General features: G+C 40.5%; 2 protein-coding genes across 4 annotated transcripts in view; one reads left to right on the forward strand and one right to left on the reverse strand.

The window, feature by feature from the left end:
* LOC101852565 (WD repeat-containing protein 97) overlaps window positions 1–6,147 on the forward strand; it is a 55,178-nt gene extending 49,031 nt beyond the window's left edge. For all 3 annotated transcript variants that reach the window (XM_013086375.2, XM_005105251.3, XM_005105253.3), the window contains 5 exons: window positions 528–648; window positions 1,874–1,994; window positions 2,674–2,866; window positions 3,374–3,450; window positions 4,275–6,147. In XM_013086375.2, coding sequence (XP_012941829.1) covers window positions 528–648; window positions 1,874–1,994; window positions 2,674–2,866; window positions 3,374–3,450; window positions 4,275–4,519 — 757 coding nt within the window. In that variant the 3' untranslated portion in view covers window positions 4,520–6,147. The remainder of the gene's footprint in view (window positions 1–527; window positions 649–1,873; window positions 1,995–2,673; window positions 2,867–3,373; window positions 3,451–4,274) is intronic.
* A 1,436-nt stretch (window positions 6,148–7,583) lies between these two features.
* Window positions 7,584–18,879, reverse strand: part of LOC101854816 — a gene marked incomplete in the record, with an annotated part of 63,046 nt that continues 51,750 nt past the window's right edge. Inside the window, 3 exon segments of the mRNA XM_013086376.2 lie at window positions 7,584–10,234; window positions 17,391–17,564; window positions 18,211–18,342. Coding sequence (XP_012941830.1) covers window positions 9,962–10,234; window positions 17,391–17,564; window positions 18,211–18,342 — 579 coding nt within the window.

Genomic DNA, 18,879 nt, shown 5'->3' on the forward strand with positions numbered 1-18,879 from the left:
TTTGGTACGAACTGTTTAAGTGACATATGCGTCACGAAATTGGTAATTAAATCGAAACAAGTAAACTTATTTTGATAGTTCTTCATCTAAAAAATGAAGTCCCAGTATAAGAGGCGTCTTTTTGGTAATTGGCGAAAAGTAATTTGATGTTGAAGTCGACATAAAGGAATGTGCCCGAGCTCATGATTTCATGATGTGCCTTTCCAGTGTTTTTTTTTAATTTTGTTGCTGTAAAGTTAATACAAACAAATAAAAACTAATCAGTTTTATTGTAGATATATACGGTACATATTGGTGTTGTTTGTCTGTGGAAACTTTGAAACTTTTGTTTGTTTCTTATTTGGAAAAACTTCAGACATGATATAATGATATATCAAGATAAAATTTATCTTCAATTTATATATATATATATATATAATATATATATATATATATATATGTATGCCTCTTTTTTTGCGTCACATAAAAATGTTTAATGTATGAAGGCAGGGAAATAAAAAATTCTATCCTTTCTTTTTTTTTCACAGGTGGATGACATCGTACAAGTTGCGTATTAAGGATACGGTAGACAAGCTCAATATGGGTCACTCACTGCACGGCCGGTTGTCTCACCGAGGATCTGTGTTGGGTGCTGGGAGCTCAAGAAGGGTAAGCGCATTTCCTACTGGCATCTTTTCTATCACCATTGAATTCTCACTATGTTGATTATGTATGTGATGCATGACATCATTTGTGCCCACCATTTCTCTGCTGATTAGAAACACAGTAATCAGAGAAATGGTGGGCACAAATGATGTCATGCATCACTTCCAACACCAAAGAATCAAATGGTTCGGACATCTCATGTGATTACCAACACACCACCCAGTACAACGTGCCTACGTAAAAAAATTTGATGGCAACAAGGCTAGAGGGCGACCGAGAAAGACCTGGATAGATGGAGTCAGGGAAACATTAACAACTCACGGCATCCCCCTGACCCAAGGTCTCCAGCTGGTGGCAGAGAGACGTCTCTTTCTTCCCCCGACACCCAAAAGGGTATAGGCAGCGGATAAAAGTAAAGTAAAGTTTATTATGTACCGGCGTCTGTAGTGTAGCAGTTAGGCTTTATGCTGTTGCACTCAGAAGAAGTGAGTTTGATTCGTATAGAAAGAAAGTATCTTTATCTGTCCACTGGGATATTGTATCCTTCTCAGCCTTGGTTGGCACTGACAGACAGAGTTGAAGCAGTCGGCATCCTAAACGATTTAAAATTGTGTCGGTGGAAGTGCAAAACATTTACAGTTACAATTTCTAGTAAAACCTGCCATGGTTAACACCTTAATAAATCAACCACCGCCTTTTGCGAGTGCACTGCTGGTTGCCACGTTTCTATTTCTGTTCCCTTTCATTTTGACCTAGATTTGATGACAGCATCACAACATGACTGCCATAATAATTATTTTTCATCAAGCGTTAAGAAACATTTTGATGTGTTTGTCTTAGTGTGTTGATTTATAAACACAAAGAGTATATCTTTTAATGCTCAGCGTAAAAGTATGTATGAATGGTGTGTGTAAATGTGTGTTTTTGTGTGTGTGTGTTGTGTGTGTGGGTGTGAGAGTATGTGTATGTTTGTGAGAGTGTGTATGGGTGTGTGTTGTGTGTGTGTGTATGTGTGTGTGTGTGTGTGTGTGTTTGTGTGTGTGTGTGTGTGTGTGTGTGGATGCATGTGTATGTTTGTGAGAGTGTGTATGGGTGTATGCGTGAGTGTGTGTGTGTGTGCATGTGTGTGTGTGTGTGTGTGTGTGTGTGTGTGTGTGTGTGTGTGGATGCATGTGTATGTTTGTGGGGCCTCCCCCACTTTCTGTAACCTTTCTGTTCTTTGACCCAGAGTTCTATGATGCCCGGAGACGACACACTGACCACTCTGCCAGATGGAGGGAGCACCCTCAAACTGCCCACCACAGCCAGGAGCGGACGAGTCTCAGCCATGTCCCATGGCAGTGTTACAGGTAACAAAGATTATTGTCCCGCAACTACCCTCCTTATCCATATTTTGTGATCAACTTAGTGTCAGAATATTAAAAGCCATTGACAAATGAGACTTCAAGTAAAAAAAAAACATGGGGTCTCATTAAAAAAATTATTTATAGTTAAACCTTATGGGGGCTTTTAAGACACCACAGTTTAGTATAACAAAATTTTAAAGTTTTAAAGGGGGAAAAACAGTAGGGCCCTCATAAAAAGGAATGGAGATTTAGGATTTCTCCAAAAATCACCAAAATGTAACTCTGCTGGGTTTTTTCCTCCGCGAAGTCTTCAACTATTTTGAATTCATACAACGAAACAAAAAGTATGTGTTAGTAGTATAGGGTTTTACTGCGCTCGCAACTGCATAAGGTCATATGAGCGTGTTATAGCAGACCATTTGGAACTGTCAAAAGAAGCGGCTTATCTGTCCCCGTCGTTTTATGCAAGAAAAATTATGAAATTATGCAAACTGAGCCCAAAAATGTGAAATTATGTGATTCTGTTAATTTCAACAAAGAATGATAAAGGAAAATAATCAGAAATTATGAAAAAAATGATAAAATTTTTCCATGCTGGGTGCATAAAACCACAGGGACAGTTTTATGTGTCGACCACGAAAAGTCCTTAATTATTATTCATGTTTGTACACACTATCTCCAGTGACTTTGGAGCAGCTGCAGGGTTCATCCATCATGGAGTCTGTGAATTACATTGATTCTATTAACTACTTCTGTGAGATGATGACAGAGAAGGAGTTAGAGGCACTGCGCAGAGGGGAGGTAATGAGAAGACAGAAGGGAGAGACAGTTGTGCAGGCCAAGAATACAGTGCTGGTCCTGCCAAAGATTGCTCAGTGAGTTGAGAGAAAAAAAAAATTGTCTGTTGTTAATCTATGCATCAAGCTTAACCATGTGGAGTCTCCTATCTGGTATTTGGTTTCTACCATACTTTTTCTTTCTTTTTTAGACTTCATTCCTCAAAGATATTTTGAGAAAGGAGAAGTTTCTCCCTACCTTTCTACCCCATCTATAAAACTGCAAACCCATTTTTTATTTATAGTCAGGCTCATTTAACGGTGACCTAAGTTTTCAAGGCAGTGATTGGAACTTTATAAAAAAACCTCTCATATTACGAGTATTGATTTCAGATCTATAGTTAGAAGCCTAATAAGTTTCCTATTGGGGTTGTTTACAGGGCACGGAAAATTGTAGTTGGAATGAAAATATAGCCTACATGTATAGATAGTAAAACAGCTTTGCAGATTTTTAAAAACTCATACCTGATGACAATATGTATAGAAAAATTTTCTTTGAGCTGGTTGAACTTGTTTATTTAGTGAACTGTTTGATCTGACCCACAGCAAACCTGCCCTGGTGCGGCTGGGTGAGATGCACACAAGCAAGTGTCGGCCGGAGCGAGAGACTGTTCTACACACAGGTCAGGGTATAAGCTTTGACCTCATTTATTAGAGCGGGGTTTGCTTTAGTTCGAATCTGGGCTCTGTTTAACTCTTTGTCTTAGAGGGGGGTAAACCCACTATGCCGGGGTTCTTTTTTTTGTGCTAAATCTAAAAATGAGAAAAACGTGTCTAATGAAAGAACTTTGGATATAAGAGACCTGTTTTCGGCAATTGCTGAAAAGTAATTTGATGTCGAAGTCATCGTAAAGGAATGTGCTCGACCCGATGTCAGATAAAGAGTTGACCCCTTCATGATGGACAGTTTTTTCAACTTTCACTGTATTCAATTTAAGCTAGCTGAGGAGGAAGGGTTTCTGTTATTTTGTGCCTTTTCTTGGAGGCTGGGGTTTTTCATTTGGAATGTATGAACTTATCATACACGTGATTTGTAAGTGTTCCTTTGGTTACTTCCCCTCTACCCCCCGGGGCAGTGCCACTGACTGAAGTGTCTTTAGGCCATTCCCAAAGGGGGGAATCATTTCTCGTTTTAATGCACAGTAGAATTGTAAATGGGCTGATCTAACAATGTCATCCTAATAACTGTGCCTGAACTACAACAAGGAACTGCTGCTTTTTCTTTCCTAATCCTTACTATTGTCATTTTCCTCTACTTCTTTTGTATGTTTGTCACACTCTTGTGACCCGCTATTTCCGGGGTGCCTTGATAGTCGAAGCAGACTTTGTACTGTTGACACTAGAGAGGTGAGCAGAGTAAGTTTTATTCCCTGTGAGGACTTCTCTGTTGACATCCTGCGAGCGCCGTAAAACCTCTACTAAAACTTAAACTTTCGGTCTTTTGCAGACTTCCGTATGCCAGTCATCACAAACCGTGGCAGGCATCCGGCTCCTGGTGACCTCAATGGCTTTGTACCAAGCATCAATTTGCCGATGAAACCAGTTTACCTGAACCCATTCCCCTCTGCCATCGATGCTCTCCACCCACGCTTCAGCCAGCCTATCCTCATCACTCTCAAGTCAGCGCAGAAATACTTCATTCCATCACAGAGTTATGTGCCCCTAGAGGAGCATGTGGCTGTTGGGTCTTAGTGGTGAAAAGATCCAAGTTGTCTGTCGATGGTTTTGAGTGACTTTGCTCATGTAGTCACTGATTCTGCTGTGGTTGTATTGAGTTGCGTTTCTTTATTTGCATGGCACAAAAAATGTTTGAAAGATGTAATCTGCTGTTGAAATACAGAAGTAAACTCGAGAATATAGAGTTGCTTTTATCCATAGTATCCCGATAGAGAAGAGGATCGTACAATGAATGGCAAATAATTGTGTGTGTACTGGTAATATAATTCTAAATTAAGTCCTTGCGGGGAAGGAATTGCATTACTTGGAGAGGTTTCCCGATAGAGAAGGATCATAATGAATGGCAAATAATTGTACGTGTACTGGTAATGTCATGCTAAATTTAGACATTGCTGGGAAAGTGTTGCATTACTTGGAGTGCGTAAAAAGGATAGGAATGTCCTATATTTACCACCTTATCATCCTTTCCCTACGAGATAGTCAGAGAACAAGTAGGCTTGAGTGCCTGCTTGGAGCACATAGACGAACTGTATATGAAATGGTTGAGACATCCATAGAATATTACTTTCTTTTAAAGTAGATCCTGATTCTGAGAAGTTGAGCTCTATGTGGAAATAAAGCACAATATTCTTGGTTCCAAGCATTGCGTGAAAATGGAGTAAGTCTTTTGTCTACAAATGTAATATTATGTCCTTGTGAAACTGATCATGCCCCAACAAATAAAGCATTATGTTTTTGGGTGGTTTTTTAAGTACAATTACGTTCAAGAAGTGGAAGATATAACTCAGACATTCTTTGTTGGCTTCCAACATGAAAGTCGAAAAGGGAGAAGAAAAAAAGTGTTTTTTTGGCAATATAGGAATATCAGTCTATTGTTATCTTTGTTACTACTGTTGTACGCTCAAAATCTTGAGAAAAAAAATTGTGCTTTTTGGCAATATAGGAATATCAGTCTATTGTTATTTCAGATACTACTGTTGTATGCTCATAATCTTGAAAAGTTCAATGGATCATAAGTTATGGTTGGTATCATTTTGGACTTAAGCTGAAATTATAATTAATCGAGGAAAAAATGCTTTTGTTTCCTGTGTCCTCTGTAATCCAGGTCATGTTACTTCACTCTTTTCATAATATTGTCAACTTTTTTTGAAGTTACAATATAGAGTTATAATACTGCTGAACCATGTACATACATTTTATAAATGAGGTAACTAAGATGCAAGACTTATGTGTGTTTTCATGGAATAATTCATCCAAAAACACTTCTCATTATTTCTTTTTTTATTGCTCTTGTTAATAGGTTGTTTTTTTTTTCGAGATTGTTATTTCTCTTTGGCATAATGCCGGAGATTTGGAGATTATTTTTTATTTTTATTTTTTTCGGCGGGGGGTGGTTGTATGTAGGCTACACCTGTATTTTTATATATATATGTATCATCAGTATTTTCTGTGGATTTCTAGAAAGATTCTTTTTTTATCTCTTTATTTCAGATTTTACCTAAAAATGTTAAAGTGTCTCATTGTTTGTTAAGTCTTTATTGAGGTTGTTGTTTTTTAAAGTTACAGTTTCTGTGATATTTAAGAATTCAAGAGTCAAAGCTTTGAGATTCATGCCAATAAATCACCCTGTGGTTTGGAAATAACTTGTCTTTTTATGTTCTGTTCTTACTAGTAGGAAAGAGAGTTGCTCATGTGAGTCCACTAGATTTTGAACTTAATGCTGTCCTACAACGAATACGTTTTACTCTTTTAACTCTATGGGATCTTCTTTGATGTTTATTGAAATGAATATTCAGGTCAAATATTGCAATACAGTACCTTGGTGCACAGTGGCCAAAAAGTTTGTAATTACATTTTTTGGGGGTGTCAGTTTTCATTTCTGGTCAGTGAGACTGCTTAACATCTTCATCTCTGTGAAAAAAGGCCATTGGAATTAGATATCTAGTTTGTGTGTTAAGCACTCAAAGAGCTAAACTGTTTTTTTCAGCGATGGATATAATCATTAACAATACTCTCTTCTGTATCTCAAACAACTATTTGAGCATGTTTTCTTTTGATAATATTTAACAACCAGAAAGGTAATTTGAAAGGCAGCACTCAGGCCTTAATGTACTTTTGTGCACAAAGAGAACCTTAAAGATTCCTTAACCCCCCGGGGCGGTGCCACTGACTGAAGTATCTTTAGACCATTCCCAAATGGGGGACATTTCTCGTTCTAAAGCACAGTAGAATTGTAAATGGGTGATCCAACCATGTCATGCTCATAACTGTACATGAACTACAACAGGGAACTGCTGCTTTTTCTTTCCTAATCCTTACTATCGTCATTTTCCTCTATTTCTTTTGTATGTTTGTCACACTCTTGTGACCCGCTATGTACGGGGTGCCTTGATAGTTGAAGCAGACTTTGTGCTGTTGAAGCTAGAGAGGCGAGCAGAGTAAGTCTGATTCCCTGTAAGGACTTCTCTGTTGACATCCACCCCTTGGCGCTCATATGACCTTATTAAGTTGTGAGCGCCACAAAACGCTCTGCTTAAAAAACAAAAAGATTCCCTTCAAACTACATTCCTTAGGAATCTAGAGGGGATTGAACCTGGACAGTCCAGATAGTGAGACTCATTTCTTTGAACCTTCCACACACTGACTACTACCCCCCGGGGCAGTGCCACTGACTGAAGTGTCTTTAGGCCGTTCCCAAAGGGGGGACATATCTCGTTCAAGCCTAGTAGAATTGTAAATGGGCTGACTCATGTCACGCTCATAACTGTGCCTAATCTACAACAGGGAACTGCTGCTTTTTCTTTCCTGATCCTTACTATTGTCATTTCCTCTACTTCTTTTGTATTTTGTCACTCCCTTGTGGCCTGCTACTTTGGGGTGCCTTGATAGTCGAAGCATACCTTCTGCTGTTGAAGCTAGAGAGGTGAGCAGTCTAAGTCTGATTCCCTGTAAAGACTTCTCTGTTGACTCCCGCCCCTTGGCGCTCATATGACCTTATGCAGTTGCGAGCGCCGTAAAACCCTTTACTATAAAAAAAACCCCTCTGACTGCGAACATGAAAAGTCAGATATCCTTTTAGTGAAGTTTTAGTTGTTTTATTCATTTTTAAAACAAGAAATGAAACCCAGAAATATATAATATACTTGTATGGCAAATCAATGAAGGCAATAGTACTGAGGAAAATGCATTACAAGTGCAATCGTAGGCTACATAAATAGAAGCAGGGTAGAAACATGGCTGCCAAGAAGAAAAGAAGAAATATCTGTTCCTCAACCCGGTAAAAGATACATGGGCACTTCACCAATTGCATGCAACAGATATCTTGTGCAAAAGAATGACATAAACACACGTCAAAATAATCGTAGAGATTGAAAATTTCTTGTTCGAAAAAGTTCCATACTCTGCACTTATGAAAGTGTTTTAATGCATGTGACCTATGTGTAATTTGTGGTAATGTATTATATGAATAATGGTGTTACGCATCCTTTGATGAGATGCACTTTGCAGTTTATTTTGATAACTACTTCTTTACCTAAAGAAACACACCAAAGCAGTTTTTGTTTTACATTGTTAAGGTATCGCATGCCATGGTGCTGGGGAACTGAGAAGATTATTCTAATATGCACTAGGCTACACTCTTTTTTTTGCAAGAAAGATCTGTTGAAATGAAATCTACCATTTTTATTCCTCTAACAAAACAGGAACCTGGCAAGAGTATAACATTTAAAATGCTATCATCTCACATTGTAAAGAATACAATTAGAAAGTGAAGTATATTGCGAATAGAATCGACATGTAAATAACTGTATATGGAGCTTAAATGCTCAAAACACTGCTGAAATACTGTTATCTATCAAGACAGTGGAATCAATCATATTATAATAATTCTTAACATAAGTATTTTGTCACTTTTGAGGAAGACGAGTTAAAAGCTAAATACATAAATACACTAGGGAGAGTACGGACCACACAAAAAAACCCATTCAGAATCGGAGAACAATCTTTGCTATCTATAATGTAAAGCGCTCTAGTACCCATTGCCGGGCAAGCAATACATGGAAACAGCTACAGTGTCATCCACCTCCTTCATGGTTCTCATATTATGATACTATATAAACACAACTATTCAGCATTTGCTATAATATGAACATTAGAATTGCATCACTCAAGTTATAAATATTTATCATCGCAACAGCCATGCAAACATTCTCACAGTGGGTGGGTGTGTTATAATATGATGGAACTGAAGAAAGAAAATGGTACATCATGTCTGGTGGGAAAGCTGTTCCCTTTGGGGCAAACTCTCTTGTGAAAGTTTCCACGTGTAGGTACTTTTCATTCCCGGTCCAGCTGCAAATTCAGTGAGATGTCTTTGCATTCTCTCAGCACTGAATCCCCATCAATGAGTTAATATATTCCTCCCTGGCTCTTGACAGAATGGTAGGGGAACAATTTATGACTATAGATATTATTCTAGTCATATGTTGCTGACGCAATCCCAATGAATGAGGAATTCAGTGCTCAACTTACTTATCTTCAGTACCACCGTCTTGAACTACATAGTATTTATTGAATTAAAAAACCTCAAAAAAACAGAACTGTTGAAACATACTCTGGGAAATTCAATGAGATGTACCATTCAGTCAAACAAAAACCTCACTCACTTTAACGTGCAAACCTATGTTAAAGCTATGAACCAAAACCCAATCAAACAAAAGTCACACAGTTCTCATATTTTCTCACAGCATTCAACAAAGAAAATGTCGCATTAAACGAAATAAATAGTGACAGGGCAGGAATTATGGTGTGCCCAAGCCTTTATGCCATTATAAAAATAACTCTACTCTACTTCTCCTATTTTATCAATATTTTAGTGCTCATCATTTTGGAAAAAAAACTACAGCGTTTGAACAAGTATGGCATTCAGATTATTCTGTAGTTTCAAATATTGCCCCCCCCCCCCCCATAAGAATCTGGTCAAATGTCTGTTTCCTTATGACCAGTTCTTGTACATACATCATATTATCCAGGTATTTGTATTTATATTCAGCTCGACTATCATCGTTTGATGAAACCTTCCATTAAAACTACACCTCTCACAATTAGAATACAGCGTTAAAAATGTGCTGCAAATATGTTTGTTTTTTTCACAATGAACCCTATTTTAAAACGAAGAGCACTTCCTACTCAAGAAAACAAATAGAAAAGGAACAACCTGCCAAAACACCTTGCCGAAAAGGAAGGTTTTGCATGAGCTTCAATTTACGTCAGTAATGGTTGGGGGTTTTTTTTGTTCTTGTAAAAATGGAAAAGTTTTTTTGTTTTTACCCAGCATAGGCCTATCTATTAAAAAAGTGCCTCTAAAATCATGACTTGACGCTACGCGTCAGCAACAGTCTAAGACAATCGTCAATTAATTGATGTGTAAATCTGACTAAATTTGAAAGAAGAAAATAATTATCTGAAGAAGAGACTAACACTGAGAACCGCTAGGCACCACACGGAGAGGACGATATTACAAGCTCCGCAGCGTGGCTCACTGCGCCCCTCCACACGAGGGCGTTGTGGGTCCCTGCTGAACTGGGGGTCAATGTTGCGGTCAAATCCTGCGATAGTGACCGTTTCCACTCGCTCCGCGTCCAGGGGATGTGTGCTGAAGACCGCAAACAGACGGCCACGGGTCATGTCTGTGTTGGTTGAGTACCACAGTGGGCCGGGCTGCGCGATCATCTGAAAAGAATACAACACAATTGAAAAATGGTATAGGTTTAACACCCCTACCTGTGCTCATATGACATTATGCAGTTGCGAGCGCCGTAAAACCTGTACTAAAACAATAACACCCCTATCAACACTTTTAGGTTATTTAAGAGGCGGGGCCTCCGAGTTTAATGTCCATCTCCGAAAGGACGGACTAAATAAGACATTCGCGTAAAATGCCTTTTCCCAAGGACACAAGGTCGGACTAAGTTGAGACTCGAACCGCAGTCGAGCCTGCAATCTCATGATTACGGGTCCGGTAGCCTAACCATTAGACCACAGACGCCAGCAACACAATTTACTTTTTCCGGAAGCAGATTATGGTGAAGAACGACCTCTTTTAGTATTAGAAAGAGTTTCACGGCATTTGCAACACACTGAGGTCATAAGTGCCGGAGATTAGAGATGTTACAAGAGAGTAACAAACACAAAAAAGGAGGAAGGGAGATAAGGACGATAGATGTTTGATAGGAAAGAGGGAGCAAACTACACCAGAACACCCGCCCACCACACACAACGGCGTCTTTACGGATTCTGTATACCGTACCATCAAGTCGTTGTGGCAATTAGATATAATATTAGATTGTCAGATCGGGTAGCATAACGCACCCTTGCTACACTCCTATTTTAATCTGCTTATAGGCCTATTCGCTGTATTCTCCGCTAACTCTTACAGCAGCAAGATGGTCCTAGTACAAATTCCTAATAATTCTTATATCATTTCCCTGAATATAATAGCACTTCTGGAACTCTTATCAGGAAGGAAAATAGCCGAATTGTGTTTTAGATATATATCTCTTGTCTTAGACGATTTCTCGTTTTCCCCATCACTGCTCGCAGCAAGATTTTTGTAAAAATGACTCAACAAGGCTTGTTGTTCTATTTAACTCACATTCAGTGGCACCTGGTCTTTAGGTAAGGTTAATCGCTTTATTCTTCTTGTGTGACAATCACTTCAAACGGGATATTATCTCACACTGTGGCTTTTCTGTTTCGTTTTTTTTTTTTTTTTGGAATAATGACAGCCAGTTCTTCTGCTTGGTATCGGTGGTCCAGAAATTCTCTGAGAGTAAGATAAGATAAGATACATCTTTATAGTCCAGATCCTGGCACATTGGTCAGGTGTTTCACCATGTCTACACCCACACACACACGCACGACGCACACACACATACACACACACACACACACACACACACACACACACACACACACACACACACACACACACACACACACACACCCTGGTGGCACAGGACTGGTGCTTCAACAAATACCTCATACTCGACTAACCGCTGTTCCAGTCAGGATCACTTAGTTGCCGGCTGACCTGACCCAAAGATAGTACCGTAGGGTGGGGTGTAGTATCTTTGCCTGACCTCCGTCTGAGACGAGGTCAAGCCCGGGTCAAGCAACCTGCGGCCGCTTTGCCTGGCGGTCAGCGGTTTACCCGCGACGTTATGTTTTGTTGTACACATAAAACAACATCTGACCGTTCTTATTACAGCCGGGAAAGTCAAATAAACAACAACCAAATGATCACATGGAGATATTTTAGGACAGTATAATTCTTGTCACGGAGTAGAACTAAAAGAAAGAGTAGTTTAAAAGAGGGGGAATGCGACTTCCATTATTAGTTGGTTGTTACAAAGATACTTAAAAAATTAATAATTCAAATTAAACATTAAACGAGCCGACTGATTTGTACAGTGTTCAGCTCACAGTCACACCCCGAACTTTGAAACTTACGTTTTGAAGTTTCCCCTGAGGCGAGAAGTCTTGTTGCTATCCTTTATTAATGTACATGACACAGCCTTGTCGCTGAATGTGAAAACAGTTGATCCGTCAAACGCAGGGGCACATTTCACTTGAGATGGGGGACTATTCTTCACACTTTCACAGCTGAACTGATGTAATTCCAGTTATAATTTATGTATGATAAATATACAGCAAAACTAGCTAAAAGAGCTAAGATTTTATCCGTGAATCGTCTTGTGGTCTTGTTTATTTATTCCTGCGTTTTTCCGCGGGCCAGGGAGTGCGGCCTTTAATTCCGACGATGTCTACATTTGATGTTTTCCTGATACAGCTGCAGCCCCAGGCCAGCGCCATCCGCAGTCTGGCTGCAGCTTTAAGTGGCTATCCTGGCATGGGGTATTCCACCACCCCCCCCCCCCTCGTTCGCCCAGCATGCCAAGGCCAAGGCCCCAGGTTTTCATAAATGGCAGCCAATTGCGCTTCTGCACGTGAATTATTTTGTGACACTGTGTGAAGAAATGACTTGCGAAATAGTCTTAGAAAAAAAAATGTCTGCGCAAATTGAAATATGTTCTGAATATTTGTGTGAGATAGCATGGGGAATTCTGGAAAAATTACTGTTGAGTGCATTGAACTTCTCTCTTATTTCCCGAGCTTTGTCTGCTATGCGTTGGTCAGGTGCTAGACTTACTGTGAACTAGTGAATGTGTTTGGTGATATTAGTGTGTAAACTGTTGCATGTATTTATGGCAGTGGTTGCCGATAAACGACCTGCTGTGATAAGCCTGTAGGACTATTTCAATAAGCTCAAACACTTTCTCCAAGCTACGTGTTTCTCGGCCTGTCCTTACAGCGAGTGCAATGGTTTTGATCTGATGAATTATTTCGTTCTCACATTTCTCCACCTTCTTCCGATACTTGTGCCTATCTACTTCAGTTTCAGAAAATACGAGACAGCGTTTATAATAATTCTACTTTTCATCTACTAGTTGTTGTTTTTTTTATCAATTAACATTTTGACACATATGTGAGGCAGCGTGGTGGAATCAGGCTTGGAGATCGTCAATTTTTGGGCATGTAGAGTTATTGGTATCATCTTAAAGCTGTCTTTATTTGAATGAAAAAAACATCCATTTATCTTGAATACAAATCGAGATATGCCTCACATATACTCATCAAAGGCACGCGATGTTAGCCTGCTGTGTCTAAGAATGTAGTTTGGATTCCGATAAAGCCGACAACTCCGATCCGAGTTTAAAGCCGCCTGCAGTCGGCCAGATCTATGTGGGGCAAGTTGGAAATCATAAGGGAATTTTTATACCTATCGGCGCTTACTGAGTCAGTCTCCGAAATCGGCGTTCTCTATGTTTTCGCCCTATGGCTGCCTCACATATACTCATCAAAGGCAAGCGATGTTAGCCTGCTGTGTTTTGCTGTCTCAATCAGGTTGTGATATTTCAGTGCAATTCCTAACAGTACGTGCAGATATGGCGGGACAACATCCCTTGTTAGGAATGTGCAGGAGAGAAGACTGATTTTTAGTCTTCAGCTAACAGTCGCATCCTGAACTTTCAAACAACTTACGCTTTGATAGCCACCAAATTTTTTTTGTACTGACCTACTACAAGACGGAAGATATATTCCTGAAGGTCGAAGACAGTGGTTAGTGGGGTGATCTTATACTTTAGCACGTTAAATTCTTCAATTGAGGACTTCCGTAACGAGCGACCACTTTTAAATCTAGATCTAGATTATACTCATCAATGGCTTCCAAAATCATGATAGAAGACCAAAAACCAATGTTATACCATCTGTCCATAACAAAATTACGGCAGTTTGCGCATTTTTAGGCCCATTTCAAAGTTTTGAAGATCTGAGTCGGGGATTAGTAGTAGACTTTGGGAATTTAACGTCGTTAGTGGCTTCTCTGGCGAGCTGTTTGTTCCCGGCTCAGAGTGGATGTTGATTTTCTGTATTTCTACACCAGGCCTGAAACAATTATTTTCTTCTTGAATTTCCCTCTCCTGGTGTTCGCGCCTTTGTCTTTCCTGACGCCGTGTCAACCCAAGTACGTCTACCATGTCAAGAGCAAACTTTGCACACCTATGACTATTTTTTCTCTATGTCCCACTTTTGTGTAAAATGTTGCGTCTGATGTTCCCTCTCTGTGCCTTTAGGTCCGACACGTGCTGCATTTCTATGGCGCTTGTACTCCTACCGGCAACCGACTGCCTGACTTTGTTCAGTATATTTGTTCTTCGTTTTCTCGTCGATGCGCTTGCTACGTCTGACGATACTCTGTGTGTGATTATCCTTTGAAACACTAATGGCTGTCCTTTTGTTTTGAACCTCAACTGTCCTTTTATCTGAGATGTGTGGAGCTTTCTTTTGATCAGATGTGTAGCAACTTTTTCTTCTAACGGTGTAAGTGGATCTGTGACAGATTTAAAAAGTGTTGACTCTATTGTAGTTTCATGTTTGAATAATGGGGAGCTGGCGCTATCTACGAACTGTTTTGTCTTCGTTTCAGGTGTGGATGTCAAATTATGAGTTTCTTGTGAAGTGTAAAACGAGTCTTCGTCTGTATGTGTAAATGTGCTGTCAGTAGACTGGGTGGTAAACGGCTGAGCACCATGGTCTGTATGTGTAAATGTGCTATAAGTAGACTGGGTGGTAAACGGCTTAGCACCATCGTCTGTATGTGTAAATGTGCTGTCAGTAGGCTGGGTGGTAAACGGCTTAGCACCATCGTCTGTATGTGTAAATGTGCTGTCAGTAGACTGGGTGGTAAACGGCTTAGCACCATCGTCTGTATGTGTAAGTGATTTGTCAGTAGACTGGGTGGTAAACGGCTGAGCACCATCGTCTGTATGTGTAAATGTGCTGTCAGTAGACTGGGTGGGAAACGGCTGAGTACCATCCCCTGCACTTACAGAGGAAGCATCTGGGGTGGGGGTATCCGTTATACTCGCAGACTCCACTGTCATACGAGCCGGGGACGGAAAATGCAACTCGTGTCCTTCCGTAAGCAAAGGAATGCGCTGCTTGATGCACCCTTTGCTCAGTTTAACACAGCGAGCACACACAGAACACTCATCAACGCTAGTGCTTTCGTCGTAAGCGGACCATATATTGCCACTGTCTTCTACACACTTGTGTGCGGCCTGCAAAGCTGCATCGCTAATTTGCTTTCGTAACGTGTAGATCCGCGAGCTACATTTCCTACATAGAGTGTTAGAATGTTTGTCTGCTCTGTCATTGTTGATGTTCAGTCTATAATATAACATTAAGTCAGGCTTAAAGTTTTCGCACAGAAATCGACGCTGCTTGGAAACTTTAGTTTTTAAGCTTCTTTCACCACAAGTACGGCACAGCTTGTTTAAATTCTCAAAGTGGAGGTTATAAGAATGTTCCATTTTTTATATTAAAAGGCTCTGTAACAGTAAACACCCAAGAAAGTCAGATCAGGCAGCAAATTTCTGTTTCACAAAGTTGTTTTGTTTGTTTTTTTGTTTTTTTGCACCAATCGTTGCACTAGACTAGTCAAATAAAGTACGCTAGATCTAGTTCACGTAAATAAGAGAACTCCAAAGATTTTGCACCAGATTGAAGAGTAAAGATTTATCCAAAGAAATATATATGAAGATTACAACAAAAAGTGTGTTCGATTCGATTTATAAAAATCCGCTTTTAAATCCGAAAAATTCCACAACACACAGCTGTACAACAGTGGCAGTATGAACATCCCAAGGGAACACAAAACAAGACAGAAGCTTGTTTCAAACTGCGGGTTACACAGGAGATGCTGAGCTTTTATGGTGTATATAACACTCCTAGGTTTCCGGTGTGGATGAACGTAGATGCTGTAAATTCCAGTTTGAAATTGTACCCTTTCCGCGTCGAGCGGTCAGATCTCGGGAACGGCCAGTGGAAATGGCGTAACGCGCCAAGATTTATTACCCTCTGCGAGGGGTCAGATAGGTCAGACGCTAGGCGATCAGACGGCTACAACTAAGTGCCCCTCTCGGAGCGTGAAACTGAACAGCGTGGGATCGTATTCTCAAAGAAGTGACTATCTTTGCAACGGCAGGCGCCATAAATCCTACCACCCCCTCCCCCCCCCCCCCCCTCCCGCTGATTTGTGGGTTGTCAGTGGATGACAATTGGCATCTGTGGTGTAGCGGTTAGGCGCTTTGCTGTCGCACACTGAGGACTTAAGTTCGGTTCCCGACTGGGGAGAAACCTTTAGAGAGTTTCTGTCTTTCTACAGGAATGTTGTATCTCTCTCATCCCGGGTTGCCCGGGGGCTCTCGTGGCCTAGAGGTTAAAGTGTTGGCCTCTCATTCAAAGGTCCCGGGTTTGATTCCGAGTAGCGACCGAAAATTTTTCTTCTCTAAATTTGTCTCCGTTCACCTCATTTCCTGCTCTCTGGCAATGTTCTGTCGTCTGCTTTCGTCTCCTCTTTCTGCCCCCACCCCCTCACCTCCCTTGCCCCTTCCTCTGGGCTCCTGATTCTTTTTGCAGCCTTTCTACTGCTACTCCTTCGCTTACTGCTGTCTTTCAGCCACACCCCTGATCTTCTGGTAGGAAAGATCTACACCTAGCCTTCTCGGACAAGGGCGAAAAATCTCGGAGGGCCCGTGTGCAAGTTGCGCACGTTAAAGATCCCTTGGTGGTCTAAAATCGATAAGAGTAGGCTTCGGCCGCCACCCGGGCAAAATTCAAAATTTCCTACCAACTGAAAATATTAGGTGTGTCCCGTGCGCTCATAATTGACCTTATGCAGTTGCAAGCGCCGTAAAACACTTTACAAAAAAACCCCAACTGGGTTGCCCCAGACAAGTAAGGTCGGAAGCCGGCCTCCTATATGATCTTAATTGTGTTGATGGGGACGTAAAAACATCTGCATGAATGAATGACAAAAGTCTAGCGGGGAAAACTGTACAAAACCCGGCAGTAGGCAACGAGACATCACTGCTGTAGCCTTCCAAGAACAATCATGAAAAGTAAAATCCATTTCTTAAGTAACAGCGTTGAGGGGGTTCACGATCGAGTTCTGAACTCTTTTCACGGTAGGAGTAGACCTAGATCTATGTTGATAATAACAAAATACAAGTTAATCCATTTGATTTAAAGAAGTATATTAATCTGGAACACATATCTTTTGGAAGGACTTCCGTAACGAGTGACCACCCCATCAAACACAATAAAGAAGAGGCCTAGACATACTCCTACCCCTACCCCTACCCCTACTCCAAGCCCTCAATTCTGCTCTGTCTCATAGTGGTCGCTCGTTACGGAAGTCCTACCTATCTTTTTACATCACCAACTGAGGAAATGTCAAACTACAGTATGCTCTGAGACTTACTGCGAAGGTGTCGTTCTCATACGTTGGAGCCAATTTGTATGAAGCCATTCCGTAATCCATGAGAAGGTCTTCGCTCTCACTCTCATTGAACCGGATGTTGATGTCACCGAAGGCGTAGTTCCGGTAGTAGCCAGCAAAGTCGTTGAGATCTCGGTCTCCTTGGTAAGCACTTGCCTGTGTGTTGTTTTGGTTAATATGTTTTAGATACTTAGATACAATGTACATCAATAAATCAATAAATGACACATATTTTGGGCATTTCCACTAAGAACGTTTTACAATACAGAGAACTCGAGCTTTAGACCGTTAAACTCAAACTAAATTTTTAAAAATAGAATGAGTAAACTTTAGTGTTTCGATTTGAAGGACATAACTTGTTGATCCTACTTTTTTAATTGTCTTCTGGTGTATCTGTATACCTGTCTCATTTTTCCAGGTACAAATAGGCGTTATTTTGCCTAGTCATTCTTCTTCAAGTGCCAGATCAGAAGCAGACACCGTCGGTCATGTCCTTCATTTCTCTGTAAGCACTTCATTACCGCAGAATTACACAATTTCATCTGACATTTTTTGGGCCGTTTTGAGCTACAAAGACCATGCAGTCAGAAACCAAAATTAAATGTTCTATCTGATCTATCAAAATCGTAAAATAAATTATTTGGAGTCATTAACTAGATATTCAAAGTATCGCATTCGAAAAAGCCTGATACTGATATACATGTGAAACTCAGAATTTTTTAATGTCAAATTTCTCAAAACTGAGTACTTTGTGTAACCCCCCCCCCCCTCCTTGATTCGTTGATTCGAACAATAAACAAACCTGAGGGTAGCTGGATTTCTTGACTTTGGGATGTTGCTTTTCCAGGTCGTCCAGTCTGTCGCAGATGTTGTGGTCAGACGAGCTGGAGTGGTCCTTCATCAGATGGTCAAGGGCGATGATGTTCAGGAGCGTCTGTGTAAAAGTTTTTAACGGTCAAAGGGGAAATGCGGGGGGGGGGGGGGGGGGGGGGGGGGGGGGGTGCAACATACCTTTTTTTTCTTCCAGGAGGAAAGAGGAGATACGCAAATGTGACCGTAAATTGTTATCAAGGGAACAGAAAGATGGTGGACTGCAAGTTAAAGTTTGGCTCTGTTCTACTTGACAGGTGTCATATATACGAAACTGTTGTTACTTCCAGCCTCTCTTTTTTTCCCTTTTAGTTTTAGAAAATTAACCTCCTTCTTAATTGATATCACTGCTTTCATCTGAATTACCACAATTTTTAAAAACTTGTGTCGAAATGCCCATTGTGCTATCAACATAATCTTACTGCACGTGATAAGGGAACAGCTGTCCTTTGGAATATTTAATGTATAATTTCTTCGGTTTGCCATCTCTGACTTTTACCATTATGTCTTCTTCCTCATTCTTTATCAGATGAAGTGCTCTGCTTTCTAAACAATCAGTTCTCGTGTAGTAGAGCCCAAGATCTTAGTCTCCACCCCCCCC

Source organism: Aplysia californica, unplaced genomic scaffold (genome assembly GCF_000002075.1).
Source record: "Aplysia californica isolate F4 #8 unplaced genomic scaffold, AplCal3.0 scaffold00460, whole genome shotgun sequence".
Lineage (NCBI taxonomy): Eukaryota > Metazoa > Mollusca > Gastropoda > Aplysiida > Aplysiidae > Aplysia > Aplysia californica.